The sequence below is a fragment of the Ornithorhynchus anatinus genome, chromosome 21, assembly GCF_004115215.2.
Source record: "Ornithorhynchus anatinus isolate Pmale09 chromosome 21, mOrnAna1.pri.v4, whole genome shotgun sequence".
NCBI classification, from domain to species: Eukaryota; Metazoa; Chordata; class Mammalia; order Monotremata; family Ornithorhynchidae; genus Ornithorhynchus; species Ornithorhynchus anatinus.
The window spans coordinates 21,212,940-21,225,906 of NC_041748.1; the positions used below are offsets into that span (position 1 = coordinate 21,212,940).

Here is a 12,967-nt window from a genome sequence, read left to right on the forward strand (position 1 = left end):
ACTCAAACTTAACGGTGCAAAAGGGAACTCCTTCTCTTGCACCCGAGGCCCGTCCTCCCCACGACCTTCTCATCACTGTAGACGGCACCACAGTGCCACCCTTCTCACAAGCCCGTCACTTTGGCGTTACCTCTGACTCCTCTCAATCAACCCACACATTCAATCCATCACTAAACCCTGTGGGTTCACGTCTTGTCTTATCCTGTTTTGATGACGGCTATCAGCCTCCTTGCTGAACTCCCTGCCTCCTGTCTCTCCCCACTCCAGTCCATACTTCACTCTGTTGCCCATATCATTTTTTGACAAAAACACTCTGTCCATGTTTCCCCGCTCCTCAAGAACCTCCAGTGGTTGCTCGTCTACTTCTGCATCAAATAGAAACTCCTCACTAGCGGCTTAAAGCCCTCAATCACCTTACTCTCTATCTTACCTCGCTGCTCTCCTACTACCATCCGGCCCGCTCACTTTGCTCCTCTTCTGCCATCCTACTCACCGTACCGGCGCTTAGAACAGTGTTTGGCACCATCATTTTTATTATTACTTCCATCTCATCTATCTCACCGCCGACTTCTCGTCCACATCCTACCTCTGGCCTGGAACGCCGTCCCTCCTCAAATCCCGCAGGCAATCACTCGCCCCACCTTCAAAGCCTTATCGGAGGCCCGTCTCCCCCAAGAGGCCTTCCCTGACTGAGCCCTCTTCTCCTTTGCTTCGACTCCTTTCCGCACGGCCCTACCTTGCTCCTTTGTTTCACCGCCCCCTTCCAGCCCCACAGCACCTATGTCCGTATCTCTCGTTTATTTATTTCTATTAACATCTGTCTCCCCTTCTAGACGTTAAGCTCACAGTGGACAGGGAATGTGACTGTTACATTGTTACGCTGTACTCCCCCAAGTGCTTAGTACAGTGCCCTGCTCACAGCAAGCGTTCAATAAATGGGACAGGTTGATTGACTCAGAAAAGCAAGCCGGCGTCCCCCCCGGCCCGACACCAGCCCCTCTGGCTGCAGTAGCCCAGAGCTGAGGCCTTTATAAGTTCTTCCCTCTCTTGGTTCACGGCAGAGAAGTGTCCTGGCAGGGGACGGAGGCTGCTCATATGGGTGAATTCTCCCCTGCGGTCCACCCTTTTTTCTTTTATGGTACTTGTTAAGCACTTACTATGGGCCAAGCACTGTTCTAAGCACTGGGGCAGATACAAGATCATCAGTTAGGATACAGTCCCTGTCCGGCATCGGGGCTCACAGTCTAAGTAGGAGGTAGGCCCAGATCCATTTTACAGATGAGGGAACTGAGGCCCGGAGAAGTGAAGTGACTAGTCCGAGATTGCCCATCGGCAGGTGGCAGAGCCGGATTAGAACCCTGATCGCCAGGCCCGTGTTCTTTCCACACCACCGGGCCCCCGACCCCCAGGAACCCCGGGAGTTGGGACGGGGGAGTGAGGCCCAGTGGGTCGCTCAGACCGGCTCCCCCCAACAAGAGGTCAGATTGCCTGCCGTGTGACCTGGGGCAAGGCACTTCCCTTCTCTGGGCCTCAGTTCCCTCATCTGTAAAATGGGGATTAAGACTGAGAGCCCCCTGTGGGACAGGGACCGTGTCCAACCCGATTACCTTGTACCTACCCCAGCATTTAGTACAGTGCCTGACACACAGTAAGCGCTTAACACATAATACAGTTATTACTGTTGTTATTATCAGTCCCACCTCGCCCCTCCCCGGCCAGGCAGGGCCTCACGCCTTCTCCTCGAGAGACGACGAGGGGCCTGTCTCCGACGCCGATGGAGTCCAGGGGAGCGACGTCCAGTAACGGCCGGCTGGATACTCGCCTGCCCCCCGTTCCCACCGAGCAGCCCTCTTCCTCCCTCCTCTTCCTCGCTCCCACCCTAGATTCGCCGAGCCTTTTCCAGTCACGACCACGTGTCTCCCGCTCCCGGGCAGACCCCGGGCGGTCCAGAGAAGGCAGACGGACGGACGGGCGGGAGGGCAGACCAGAGAGAGGCCAGGGATGACCGAGCCTCCCTCCCTCCCTCCTTCCTTCCTTCCTTCCCCCCACCCCCACAGAGAGCCACGCTGGAGGGGGTGGCTACGTACAGCCATAGAATGCCCTGGACAGGATCTGGTACTTCATGTTGTCACAGAGGAGTTTCAGTGGGGCCCTGGAGGAGCAGGAGGAAGAGGCGGAGGAAGGAGGGGGAGGAGACGGAAGAAGGAAGAGGCAGAGGAAGAGGCCAAGGAGGAGGAAGAGGTAAAGGAGGAAAAAGAAGAGTTGGAAGAGGCAGAGGAGGAGAAGAGGCAAAGGAGGAGAAGGAAAAGGTGGAGAAGGGAAAGGAGGAGGAGAAGGAAAAGAAGGAAAAATGAGAGGAAGAGAAGGAGGAGGAGGAGGAGAAGGAAGAGGAGGACGCACAGGGCAGAGAAAGAGAGGGAATAGAAGGAGGAGCAAGAAGAGGAAGAGAAAAAAGAGGAAGAATTGGATGGGGAAAGAGAAAAGAAGAAGAGAAAGGGTGGAGAAGGGGGTGGACAGGGAGAGGAAGAGGAGAAAAGGAAGAGGAAGAAGAAAAGAGGCAGGGAGAAGAATGAATAAAAGAACGAAGGGGGACGGAAGAGGAGGAGAGAAGGAGGAGAACGAAAGAAGGAAGACGAGGAGGAGGTTAAGGAGAGGAGGAGGCAGAGGGAAGGAAGAGGAGGAAAAGAAAACACTTAGGAGAGAGTATCCAAAGGACAGACCCCGGCCCCCTCCCTCCTCCCTAGCCCTAGTCGCAGACACAGGCTTAGAACCCAGGCTGGGCAAGCCCAGTGGGCAAAGAGGCCCTGGGGTTTGGCACGGTGGACATTTGGGGTCAGGAGGGGAGCGGCAGTGGCCAGCGGCTGGCTGCTCAGTCCTGCCGCCCCGGGCCCCGTTGGGTTTAGCCTCCGAGAACGCCGGGAAACCGGACGAGGCGCCGGGCCCTGGGGAGAGCGTGTGGGCCACGCCCACCCCGGGCGCTGCCCTTCCCCTGGCCCCGCCCCGGCACCTCTCGTGGTTGCAGCCGTTGGCGGGTCCACCGTCCGACGAGCCGCCGTGAGAGCAGGAGGAGCAGGAGGCCTTGCGGGCGTTGGGCTGCCAGGTGGCCGGGAGGCCGGGGCCCGCCGCCGCCTCCATCAGGTCCTGGGCCGCTGTGGGGGACGGGCACGGGTCACGGGCCGCTGCCGCCCGGGAGAACCGCGGCCGGGCGCGTCCAGGGCCACCGCGGAGGTGGGTGGACCAAACACCGTCCCCAAATCCAACCGCGCCCACGCCGCCCCCACCGCCCCTCGCCTCACCCGAGATGGACAGAACGAGCCAGGCGGAAGCCGGGCAGAGGCCGGGCCGAGGCCTGACAGAAGCCTGACGGACTCTGGGCCCAAGCCCGACGGAAAGCCTGACGGAAATCCAGGCAGAAGCCGGGCGGCAGCCCGACAGAAGTCCGACGGAAGCCGGGTAGAAGCCAGGCGGAAGCAGGCCGAAGCCCGGAGGAAGCCAGATTATAAACCGTGCCGAGACTCGACAGAAACCGGCAGTAGCCGGGGGGGCTCGGGATTAGAACCCGGCTCCACCACTTATCTGCTACAATCTCCTAACCGCTGCTGTCAACAGCTGGGGCAACCGTAACTTCCTCCCCTAAATGTAGGTAAGGTGCAACGTGGCTCGGTCGGCCAGTCCCCTCAGACCGGGAGCTCCCTGAGGAGAGGGACCGTGTCCCTCACGCAACTAACTCTCCTAGGTATTCGGCACAGTGCCGTGCACACAGGTGGTGCTCAAAACACACACCCAGGCTTCCGGTAAAACAGGAATTGCGGGCTTACAAAAACTGCACCCTTAGGAGGAACCAGCTCTGCAGAACTGTACCGAAGCAGTGTGGCCTAGTGAATAGAGCCTGGCCCGGGGGTCAGAAGCACCTGGGTTCTAATCCCGGATCGGTCACTTTGTTTCCCCCCCCCACCTCTGGTAACTTGCGAAGCCCTTACTGTGTGCCAGGCACCGTTCTAGGCGCCGGGGTAGATACAGGCCGATCGGGTAGGACACCGTCCACGTCCCACACGGGGCTCACGTTTCTTCATCCCCATTTTACAGATGAGGAAACTGAGGCACAGAGAAGTGAAGTGATCTCCCCAAGGAATTAGAACCCGCGCTCTATCCACCAGGCCACGCTGCTTCCTCGGGTGTTTAATAAATTCCACTACTATTATTTCTACTCTTCCATCTCCTCGTCCACCGAAGGGAGGAGTCGTGGGTGAGCTGAGATTTTCAGGAAAGACACAGAGCTCCCTGTAGGTTCTGCTACCGAGTCAGCTCCTTGAGGGCAGGGCTCATATCTACTTACACTGTTGGCCTCTCCCAAGCGCTCAGGACAGCGCTCCGTCGCCCATAAGCATTCAACAAACCCCACTGATGGACTGCTTGCCCTCTCCCAAGCGTTCAGTGCAGTGCTCTCCCTCTGGTGAGCGCTCAATAACGGATGGATTGGTGGCCGGGGTCAGCCCGGTCCCTGAGGCCGTCCCTCCGCCCCAGGGCCCCCGACCCTTGCCCGGCCCCCACTCACCGAAGTCGGAGCGCATGCCCGGGTAGACGATCCGGAAGACGTAGTCGGCGGCCTCGTCGTCCTCCTTGTCGGAGGCAGAGTCGGCCGAGCCCTGGGGGCTCCGTTTCCGCAGCTTGGGGAACACCTTGCCCTGGAACGGCGGGCCGGGGACCCCCGGCTGAGCCCGGGTGCCGACGGCCCCCCTCCCCGTCCCCAGCCCGGGTCCCTCACGCCCGCTTCCCCACAGGGCCCAGCGGGGAGCTCGACCCGCTCTCTTCCGCCCCGGGGCGTGGGGGTGCGCCTCGCCGTCATTATCATTACGGTATTTCTTAAGCGCTTACTCTTATCGGGCACTGTATTAAGCGCAAATCGGGTTGGACGCTGTCCCTGTCCCAGGTGGGGCTCACGGTCTCAATCCCCATTTTATAGATGAGGGAACTGAGGCCCAGAGAAGTCAGGCGACTTGGCCAAAGTCACCCGGCAGATAGCCTCCGCCCCGCCGGACTCCGGGGGCCCCGGGCAGCACCCGGACCAGGGGCTGGGGGTCGGGGAGAGAGTGGCCTCACCTTGCCCCTCTGGGACCAGAGTGGGGGGTCGAGCTGGCCGTGGGGGAGCAGCCCGTTCTCCAGGCAGGACAGGAACTGTAGCAGGTGGCCGCCCTTGGGGAAGCGCAGCGGCGGCCTCTGGATCCCATCCTGGCTCACCAACACCACCGTCCCACCGCTGTCAACTGTGGGCGACACCAGACACCACACCGCACCCAGTTGACTGTCAGACTCCCAAGCCGCAACCGCGGGCCCCGCGGCCAAGGATCGGAACCCGGGTCTCCCGACTCCCGGTCCCATGGAAAGAGCTGCCGCTGCTCGGGGGAGTGGAGGTTGAGGAGGCAGGGGGACGACTCCCTTCACGCCGGCCAAGTCACACGCACCCGCCCCCACACGCCTGGGGAGAGCAGGAGGGGTCCAGGTCGGAGTCCGGGGAAAGAGCGGGGGCGTCCGGCAGACCCCGGGCCCGGAAACCGACGCCCGAGGCCACCCGCCCTGGCGGGGGGGCTTACCCTGCTGGTGGCAGTGCAGGTAGACGATCTCTTCGAGGCGGATGGTCATGGCGTAATCCCAGTAGACGCTACGAGCGAGGGGGGCGGCGCTGACTCCCCGGTCCTGGGCTTCCCACCCCCTCTCCCTCCCCTCACGGCCCCCCGGACCACTTCCCGCCCCGGCTGACGCTCCCCGCTCGCCTTTCCAGAATCCCCCGCCCTCCCGGCTCCGGCCCCTCGCTTGGGCTCTTCTCCCGACCCGGAGGTCCCTCCCTCTCCCCGAGGCCTAAAACACCTCAGCCCTCCCCGACCTCGAAAGCCCTCCTGTAACCCCACTCCCTCCAGGAAGCCTTCCCCGATTGATCCCCGACGCCCCAGCCGGCACACCCCCGGGCACCCGCCGGCCGCCCCGGCGGAACGATGAACGTTTTTCTTTCTCCGTAGATTTATCTGCGCTTCCCGTCACGCGGCCGCGCATTTCAATCCCATCGATTCCTACTGCTACGATCCGGCTATGGCCTGGCTTCCCCTCCGGCCCCCACTACCTGGAGGCGACTCGTGTCTGCCTGTCTCCCCGCTTTAGGTTCGAAACTCCTTAAGGGGTGCCGGGAGGCCGGGGCGGGGGGCACCCTCTCCTCGAAGCGGCCACGAGCCACCTACACTCCGACGACCCCCCGGCCTGATGGAAAGAGCCCGGGCCTGGGAGTCAGAGGACCCGGGTTCTAAGCCCCGCTCTGCCAACGGATTGCAGTGTGACCTTGGGCAAGTCGCTTCGCTTCTCTGGGCCTCAGTTTCCTCAACTGTAAGATGGGGATTAAATGCCTGTTCACCCTCCTACTTAGACTCGAGCCCCACGTGGGGCAGGGACTATGTCCGACCTAATGAACTTGGAACTACACCAGAGCCTAAAACAGCGTTTGACACATAGTAAGCGCTTAACAAATTACACTAACCCTGGCTCCGCCACCTTTTGGCTGCGTGACTTTGTGACCGGTCACTTCGCCTCTTTGAGCCTCACTTTTCTCCGATGTAAAAGAAGGATCTGATGCCCTCCCTGATAGAGCGTGAGCCCCATGTGACCGACCTGATCATCTTGGATCTACCCCAGAGCTTAGTACAGCGCCCCGCACAGATTAAGCGCTTAATCATCACGACGATTCCGGTACTTGTTAAGCGCTTACCGTGTTCTAAGCGCTGGGGAAGATACGAGTCAATCAGGTCGGACACAATCCCCGTCTCACATGGGGCTCAAACGCTTAATCCCCGTTTTACAGGTGAGGGAACTGACGCCCAGAGAAGTGAAGTGACTTCCCCAAGGTCACCCAGCAGACGAGGGGCAGAGCCGGGATTAGAACCCACAGCCTTCCGGCTCCCAGGCCCGGGCTTCATCCTCTACGCCCCTCTGTCCGCCCCAGCTTGAACTCTAAGTAGGAGGGAGAACGCGGATTTGATCCCCGTTTTACAGTTGGCAATGAGATTGCGAGCTGGGCCGAGCAGGAGGAGCTCCGACGTCCCACCCAGAGCCGGGGAGGGAACTGGGGACCGGGACACCGAGGGCGGGGCGGGGGAAAGGTGACCCCGAGGGAGGGCCGGGGAGGGGGAAACCGAGGCCGGGGCCGGACGGCGTGGCGGAGCCGGTCGTACCTCTTCTCGTAGTCCACGTCCCCCACGGAGCCGTTCATCAGCTGGTTGGGAGTCCACTTCAGAGCCATGGCCTCCGCCGTCTGGTGCAGGGACAGGTAACCGGGCACCGCCTCCATGTCGTCTCTCTGCGGGGCGGGGGCCGCGGGGACAGAGACGGAGACCGGTTCGGAGAGACTCACTCCAAGGGGGCAGGGCCGGGACCTGGCCAGTGGACCCCGGGCCCGGGAGTCGGATGCCCTGGGACGGTCGTCATCCTTCTCCTCCGCCTGGCTCCGGCCCTGGTGGGCGACGACCCCGCCGACCCCGGCCCGGGTGACCCCCGCCCCCCCGACGGCGCCCGGCCCCACCAATTCCGACACCCTTAACTCGCTGTGGGAAGCGGATGTGTCCGTCTGCTGTCGGACCGTCCTCTCTCGAGCGCTTAGTCCGGTAAGCGCTCAATAAATACGACCGACTGAATGAATCCCGGCCCCGACCGACCCCCCCGACAGACCGCCGCCCGGAGACCCCGACGCGCCGACGGACCCCGGCCCGCCGAGCTCACCGGCTGCACCAGGACGTTGTTCTTGCCGTAGAGAAGCGCGGCCCGTGAGTTCTGGTGCAGGGACTCCACGTAGTCCCGGGCCGACAGCCCCGGCCGCTCGTCCAGGCTGCCCCCGCCCAGGCCCACGCCACCTCCGCCGCCTCCGCCGCCCCCGCCGCCCGCGCTGCTGCTCGAGTGTCTCTTCTGGATCTACACACACACACACACACACATACACACAAACACAATGGGACCGACCCTCCCGACTGAAGCGCCGTAGACGGACAGCTCGCTGCCCTGTGGACCGCCTAAGGGCCAGGTCGGGCCCTCCCGACCGGGGGGTCTTCCACCCGCCCTCCCCCACCCCCTGCCCACCGCCACGCCCGCCCCCCACCCCTCCGAGGAGCCGGGGCGGGACTGACGCAGAGGGCCGGGCGCTTGGTGGGAGACTCCTGGCGGCAGCGGGAGCTGTGGATCCGATGGCGCTGCACCAGCTCGTCGGCCGAGGGGTCCGTCCAGAAGTGGTCCGCCGTCTTCATCTTGGTGTACTCCAGGGCGCAGGGCCCCACTGCGGGGACACGGGACCACCGCCGGGGCGGGGGGAGGGAGGCCATCACACACACAAACACTTACATTCTCTCCCCTCCCTTCCGTCCCCCAAACCCACTTCAGAAACCTCAGCCGGAGACAAAAAGATAGTCGGACTTCAAGGGCCCCGAAACATACTCGATGACTATAATCCCGATCGTACATCGCAGGGAAATGATCAAGCGCCTCACTCCACCCCAAGCGCTGCGTTAAGCGCCGAGGTAGATGCGAGATCATCGTTAGCCTTGGTTCCCTGGCCGCACGGGCCTCGCCGTTTAAGCAGGAGGGAGGGAGGGCGTTTCAGCCCCGTTTTACGGGCGCGGAAACCGCGGCCCAGAGAGGTTAAGCGGCTGGCCCGGGGTCGCCGGGCAGGCCAGAGGGAGAGCTGGGACTAGAGCCAGATATCCAGAATTAATAATAATAATAATAATTATGGTATTTATTGAGCCCTTACTCTGTGCCAAGCACTGTTCTAAGTGCTGGGGTAGATATACGATAATCAGGTCGTCCCACGTGGGGCTCACGGTCTTAATTCCCACGTCACAGATAAATGAGGCACAGAGAAGATAACCGACCTGCCCAAAGTCACCCAGCTGGCAAGTGGCGGAGCCGGGATTAGAACCCGTGACCTCCGACTCCCAAGCCCGTGCTCTACTAAGCCACGCTGCTTCCGGCCCCGAACTCTTTCCGCTAGACTGCACCGCCTCCCCGGACATCTTAAGAGAGCCACGGGGGAGAGAGCCGGAGTGTAAGTCGGGGGAGATGTGGTGGCCAGAAGCGTGCAGGGGGAGATGAATACACCCACCCCTTCGACTAGCCTTGCAAAGACGAACCCAACATTCCCAGCCCACAAGAGAACCTGGGGATGGCAAGTTCAAATCTTCAGTGGGACAAGGACTGGGCCCGTTATCTTTAGCTTCTCTCGATTCAAAGTGCCCGGGCATTTGTATCCGCTTGTAAACTTGTATCTACCTCAGGGCTTAGAACGGTGTCTGGCACATGTTAGATGCTTAACAAATACTGTCAGTATTATCCTTATTCCCACAGTGCTTGGCACCCGACATTCATTCATTCAGTCGTACTTATTGAGTGCGTACTGTGTGCAGAGCTCTGTACTAAGCACTCGCTATTTACTGTATGTCTTCTGTGTGCCGAGCACTGCACTAAGCACTGGGGAGAGTATAAGAGAGAACACAGATATGATCCCTGCAAGACAAATAATAATAATGGTATTTTTTAAGTGCTTACTATCTGCCAAGAAATGAGGCCCAGTTAAGTGACTTGTCCAAGGTCACACGGCAGACATATGGCACACCAAGATTAGAACCCATGACCTTCTGACTCCCAGTTCCGTGTGCTAATCACTAAAGCAGGGGATGGGGAGGGGCAGCCAAGACCCCCCCAGAAGAGGTGCACCCCCCCCACACCTCTGAGCCGGGACCCCCGTGCTAGAGGGTTTGGAGGGTCCACTCACCCAGCAGGGACGCGAGGATGGGGCCATCGACGGGGTCCATGAGCAGAGCTTCCTTCTCGTAGTATTTGCTGGGAGGAGGGAGTCGCCCACCAAAACGCGGGGAGGGGGATCCGCCGACGGGGGCAGAGGGGAGAGAGAGAGAGGGGAGGGGGCAGCCCGGTTAACTAGGCCGGCTTCGGACTGACCCGTCGCGAGTCCCATGTTGCACGTGGACCGCGTCCAACCTGATTAGCTTATATCTCGCCAGTGTTTAGTACGGTGCTTGGCCCGTAGTAAGCGTTAATAAATACCTCAAAAGGAAACAGAAAATCTAAACGTAGATTGGTTTATATTATTTACTACTCTATTTTGTTAATGATGCGTATAGATCTATGATTCTATTTATCTTGATGATATTGCTGCCAGGCTACTTGTTTTGTTTTGTTGTCTCCCCCATTTAGATTGCGGGCCCAATGTTGGGCATGGATGGTCTCTATCTGTTGCCGAATTGTGCATTCCAAGCGCTTAGTACAGTGCTCTGCACCTAGTAAGCGCTCAATAAATACGACTGACTGAATGAATGACTGAATGAGTGAATGAAGGGGGCCCCCCCCCCCGGACCCGATCATCCGGGCCGTCAGTCACCGTCTCCGTGCAGTCCACCAGGGGGCACCAGAACATTTATTCATTCATTAATCGAATTTATTGAGCGCTTTCTGTGTGCAGAGCACTGTACTAAGCGCTTGGAAAGTACAATGCAGCAATAAAGAGAGACAATCCCTGCCCACAACGGGCTTACGGTCTGGTGGGGGGACGGGGAAGGGGAAGAGGGCATCAAAACAAGTAAACAGGCATAAACATAAATAAGTTGCGTCCCCGTGTGAATTTGTATATGGCCACCAGGGGGCACCACAACGGCCACCGACCCTTTGTGTACTTATAGGTGGCCACCAGGCGGCAGCAGAACACAGTCACCATCGCCGAGTGGCTAATAATAATAATTAATAATGCTGGCATTTGTTAAGCGCTTACTGTGTGCCAAGCACTGTTCTAAGCGCTGGGGAGATACCAGGTTGTCCCACGTGGGACTCACAGTTTTATTCCCCATTTTCCAGAGGAGGTCACTGAGGCCCAGAGAAGTGACAGCTGACCAGCGGCGGAGCCGGCAGTAGAATCCATGACCTCTGACTCCCCAGCCCGGGCTCTCTCCACTGAGCCGCGCTGCTTCTCTAGTAATAATGATGGTATTTGTTAATGAAAAGAATAATGTCGGTATTTGCTAAGCGCTTACTATGTGCCACGCCCTGTTCTAAGGGCTGGGGTAGACACAAGACTGCCCTAAGTGGGGCTCACGGTCTTCATCTCCATTTTACAGACGAGATAACTGAGGCCCAGAGAAGGGAAGCGACTTACCCAGACTCACACGCCTGACAAGTGGCGGAGGCGGAATTGGAACCGCCGACCTCGGACTCCCAAGCCCGGGCTCTTGCCGCTAAGCCACGCTGCTCCTCAGGTGTGGCCACCAGGGGGCAGCAGCACGCAGCCCCGGTCTCCGGGTGAATTTGTCTGTGACCACCAGGGGGCACCCGAACGGTCACCGTCCCCCTGTGGACCTACAGGCGGCCACCAGGGGGCAGCAGAACCCAGCCACCGTCCCCATGTGGGTTGGAATTCGAAATTTATTAAGCGCTTACTACGTGCACAGCACTGTTCTAAGCGCTGGGGGAGAGACAGGGTCATCAGGTTGTCCCACGGGAGGCTCACGGTTAATCCCCATTTTACAGATGAGGGAACTGAGGCCCAGAGAAGTGAAGTGACTCGCCCACAGTCACCCAGCTGACGAGTGGCAGAGCCGGGAGTCGAACCCATGACCTCTGACTCCCAAGCCCGGGCTCTTTCCACTGAGCCACCCTGCTTCATTCGATAGTATTTACTGAGCGCTTACTATGTGCAGAGCACTGTACTAAGCGCTTGGAATGGACAAGTCGGCACCAGATAGAGCCAAGCCCCACCCGATGACGGGCTCACAGTCTAAACTGAAGCAGCGTGACTCAGTGGAAAGAGCCCGGGCTTGGGAGTCGGAGGTCAAGGGTTCGAATCCCAGATCTGCCACCTGTCAGTTGTGCGACTCCGGGCAAGTCAGTTAACTTCTCTGTGCCTCAGTTACCTCATCTGTAAAATGGGGATGAAGACCGTGAGCCTCACGTGGGACAACCCGATGACCCTGTATCTACCCCAGCGCTTAGAACAGTGCTCTGCACATAGGAAGTGCTTAACAAATACCAACATTATTATTATTTTTATTATTAAACGACTGTTCCCACCCCACGAGCAGGGGGCGCCCGGCCCGGGGCTCTCCTGGGCCGGAAGGTCACCCGGCACTGACCCGCTGTTCTCCACCAGGTAATGCACGATTTTGTCCAGGACTTTCTCGAACAGGGCGGTGCGGATCCACAGGTGCTTGATGGCCTGAGGGGACAGGTTGGGCAGCTTCGGGACCTTCCGCACGTTCTCCGGGACGCCCTGGATCTGGTTCCGTCTGCACAGTCGGGATGCGGGGGGGGAGGCAGAGAGAGTTGGTTCCGGGGGAGGTTCCCGGGGGCCAAGCGCAGAAATGCGTCTGTTATGTGGTTATACTGTGCTCTCCTGGGCGTTCAATACAGTGCTCTGCACACAGTAAGAGCTCAATACATACGACCGAATGAATGACTGACAGGAAGTATTGGTATTTACTGTATTAATAATAGCAGCTTTGGCATTTGTTTCAAAAAAGATGGTATTTGTTAAGCACTTACGAAGTGCCAGGCACTGTTCTAAGCGCCGGGGTAGATACAAGCTAATAGGGTTGAACACAGTCCCTGTCCCACATAGGGATCACCGTCTTAATCCCCATTTTAGAGATGAGGAAACTGAGGCGCTGAGAAGTGAAATGACTCGCCCAAGGACACCCAGCTGACGAGTGGCGGAGCTGGGATTAGAAGCCACAGCCTTCCGACTCCCAGGCCCGGGCTCTATCCACTGCTCCATGTTAAGCACTTATGTGCCAGGCACTGTACTATATGCGTGCCACGCCCTGTGCGAAGCACTGGGGTTGACAAGATAACCAGGAGGGACACAGTCCCTGTCCCACCGGGGGGTTCCCGGTTGATCAGTCGATGGTATTCTGTCAAGGGCTTACTGTGTGCGCAG

General features: G+C 59.3%; 1 protein-coding gene across 1 annotated transcript in view; it reads right to left on the reverse strand.

Annotated features, from left to right (window-relative positions):
* SGSM1 (small G protein signaling modulator 1) overlaps positions 1-12,967 on the reverse strand; it is a 44,055-nt gene that overhangs the window by 16,098 nt on the left and 14,990 nt on the right. Inside the window, exons 5-14 of the mRNA XM_029048822.1 lie at positions 12,165-12,317; positions 9,800-9,867; positions 8,160-8,305; positions 7,759-7,947; positions 7,215-7,339; positions 5,592-5,659; positions 5,101-5,264; positions 4,556-4,685; positions 3,008-3,149; positions 2,088-2,152 (exon numbers count right to left, since the gene is read on the reverse strand). Of these exons, the coding sequence (XP_028904655.1) occupies positions 2,088-2,152; positions 3,008-3,149; positions 4,556-4,685; positions 5,101-5,264; positions 5,592-5,659; positions 7,215-7,339; positions 7,759-7,947; positions 8,160-8,305; positions 9,800-9,867; positions 12,165-12,317 (1,250 nt within the window). The remainder of the gene's footprint in view (positions 1-2,087; positions 2,153-3,007; positions 3,150-4,555; positions 4,686-5,100; positions 5,265-5,591; positions 5,660-7,214; positions 7,340-7,758; positions 7,948-8,159; positions 8,306-9,799; positions 9,868-12,164; positions 12,318-12,967) is intronic.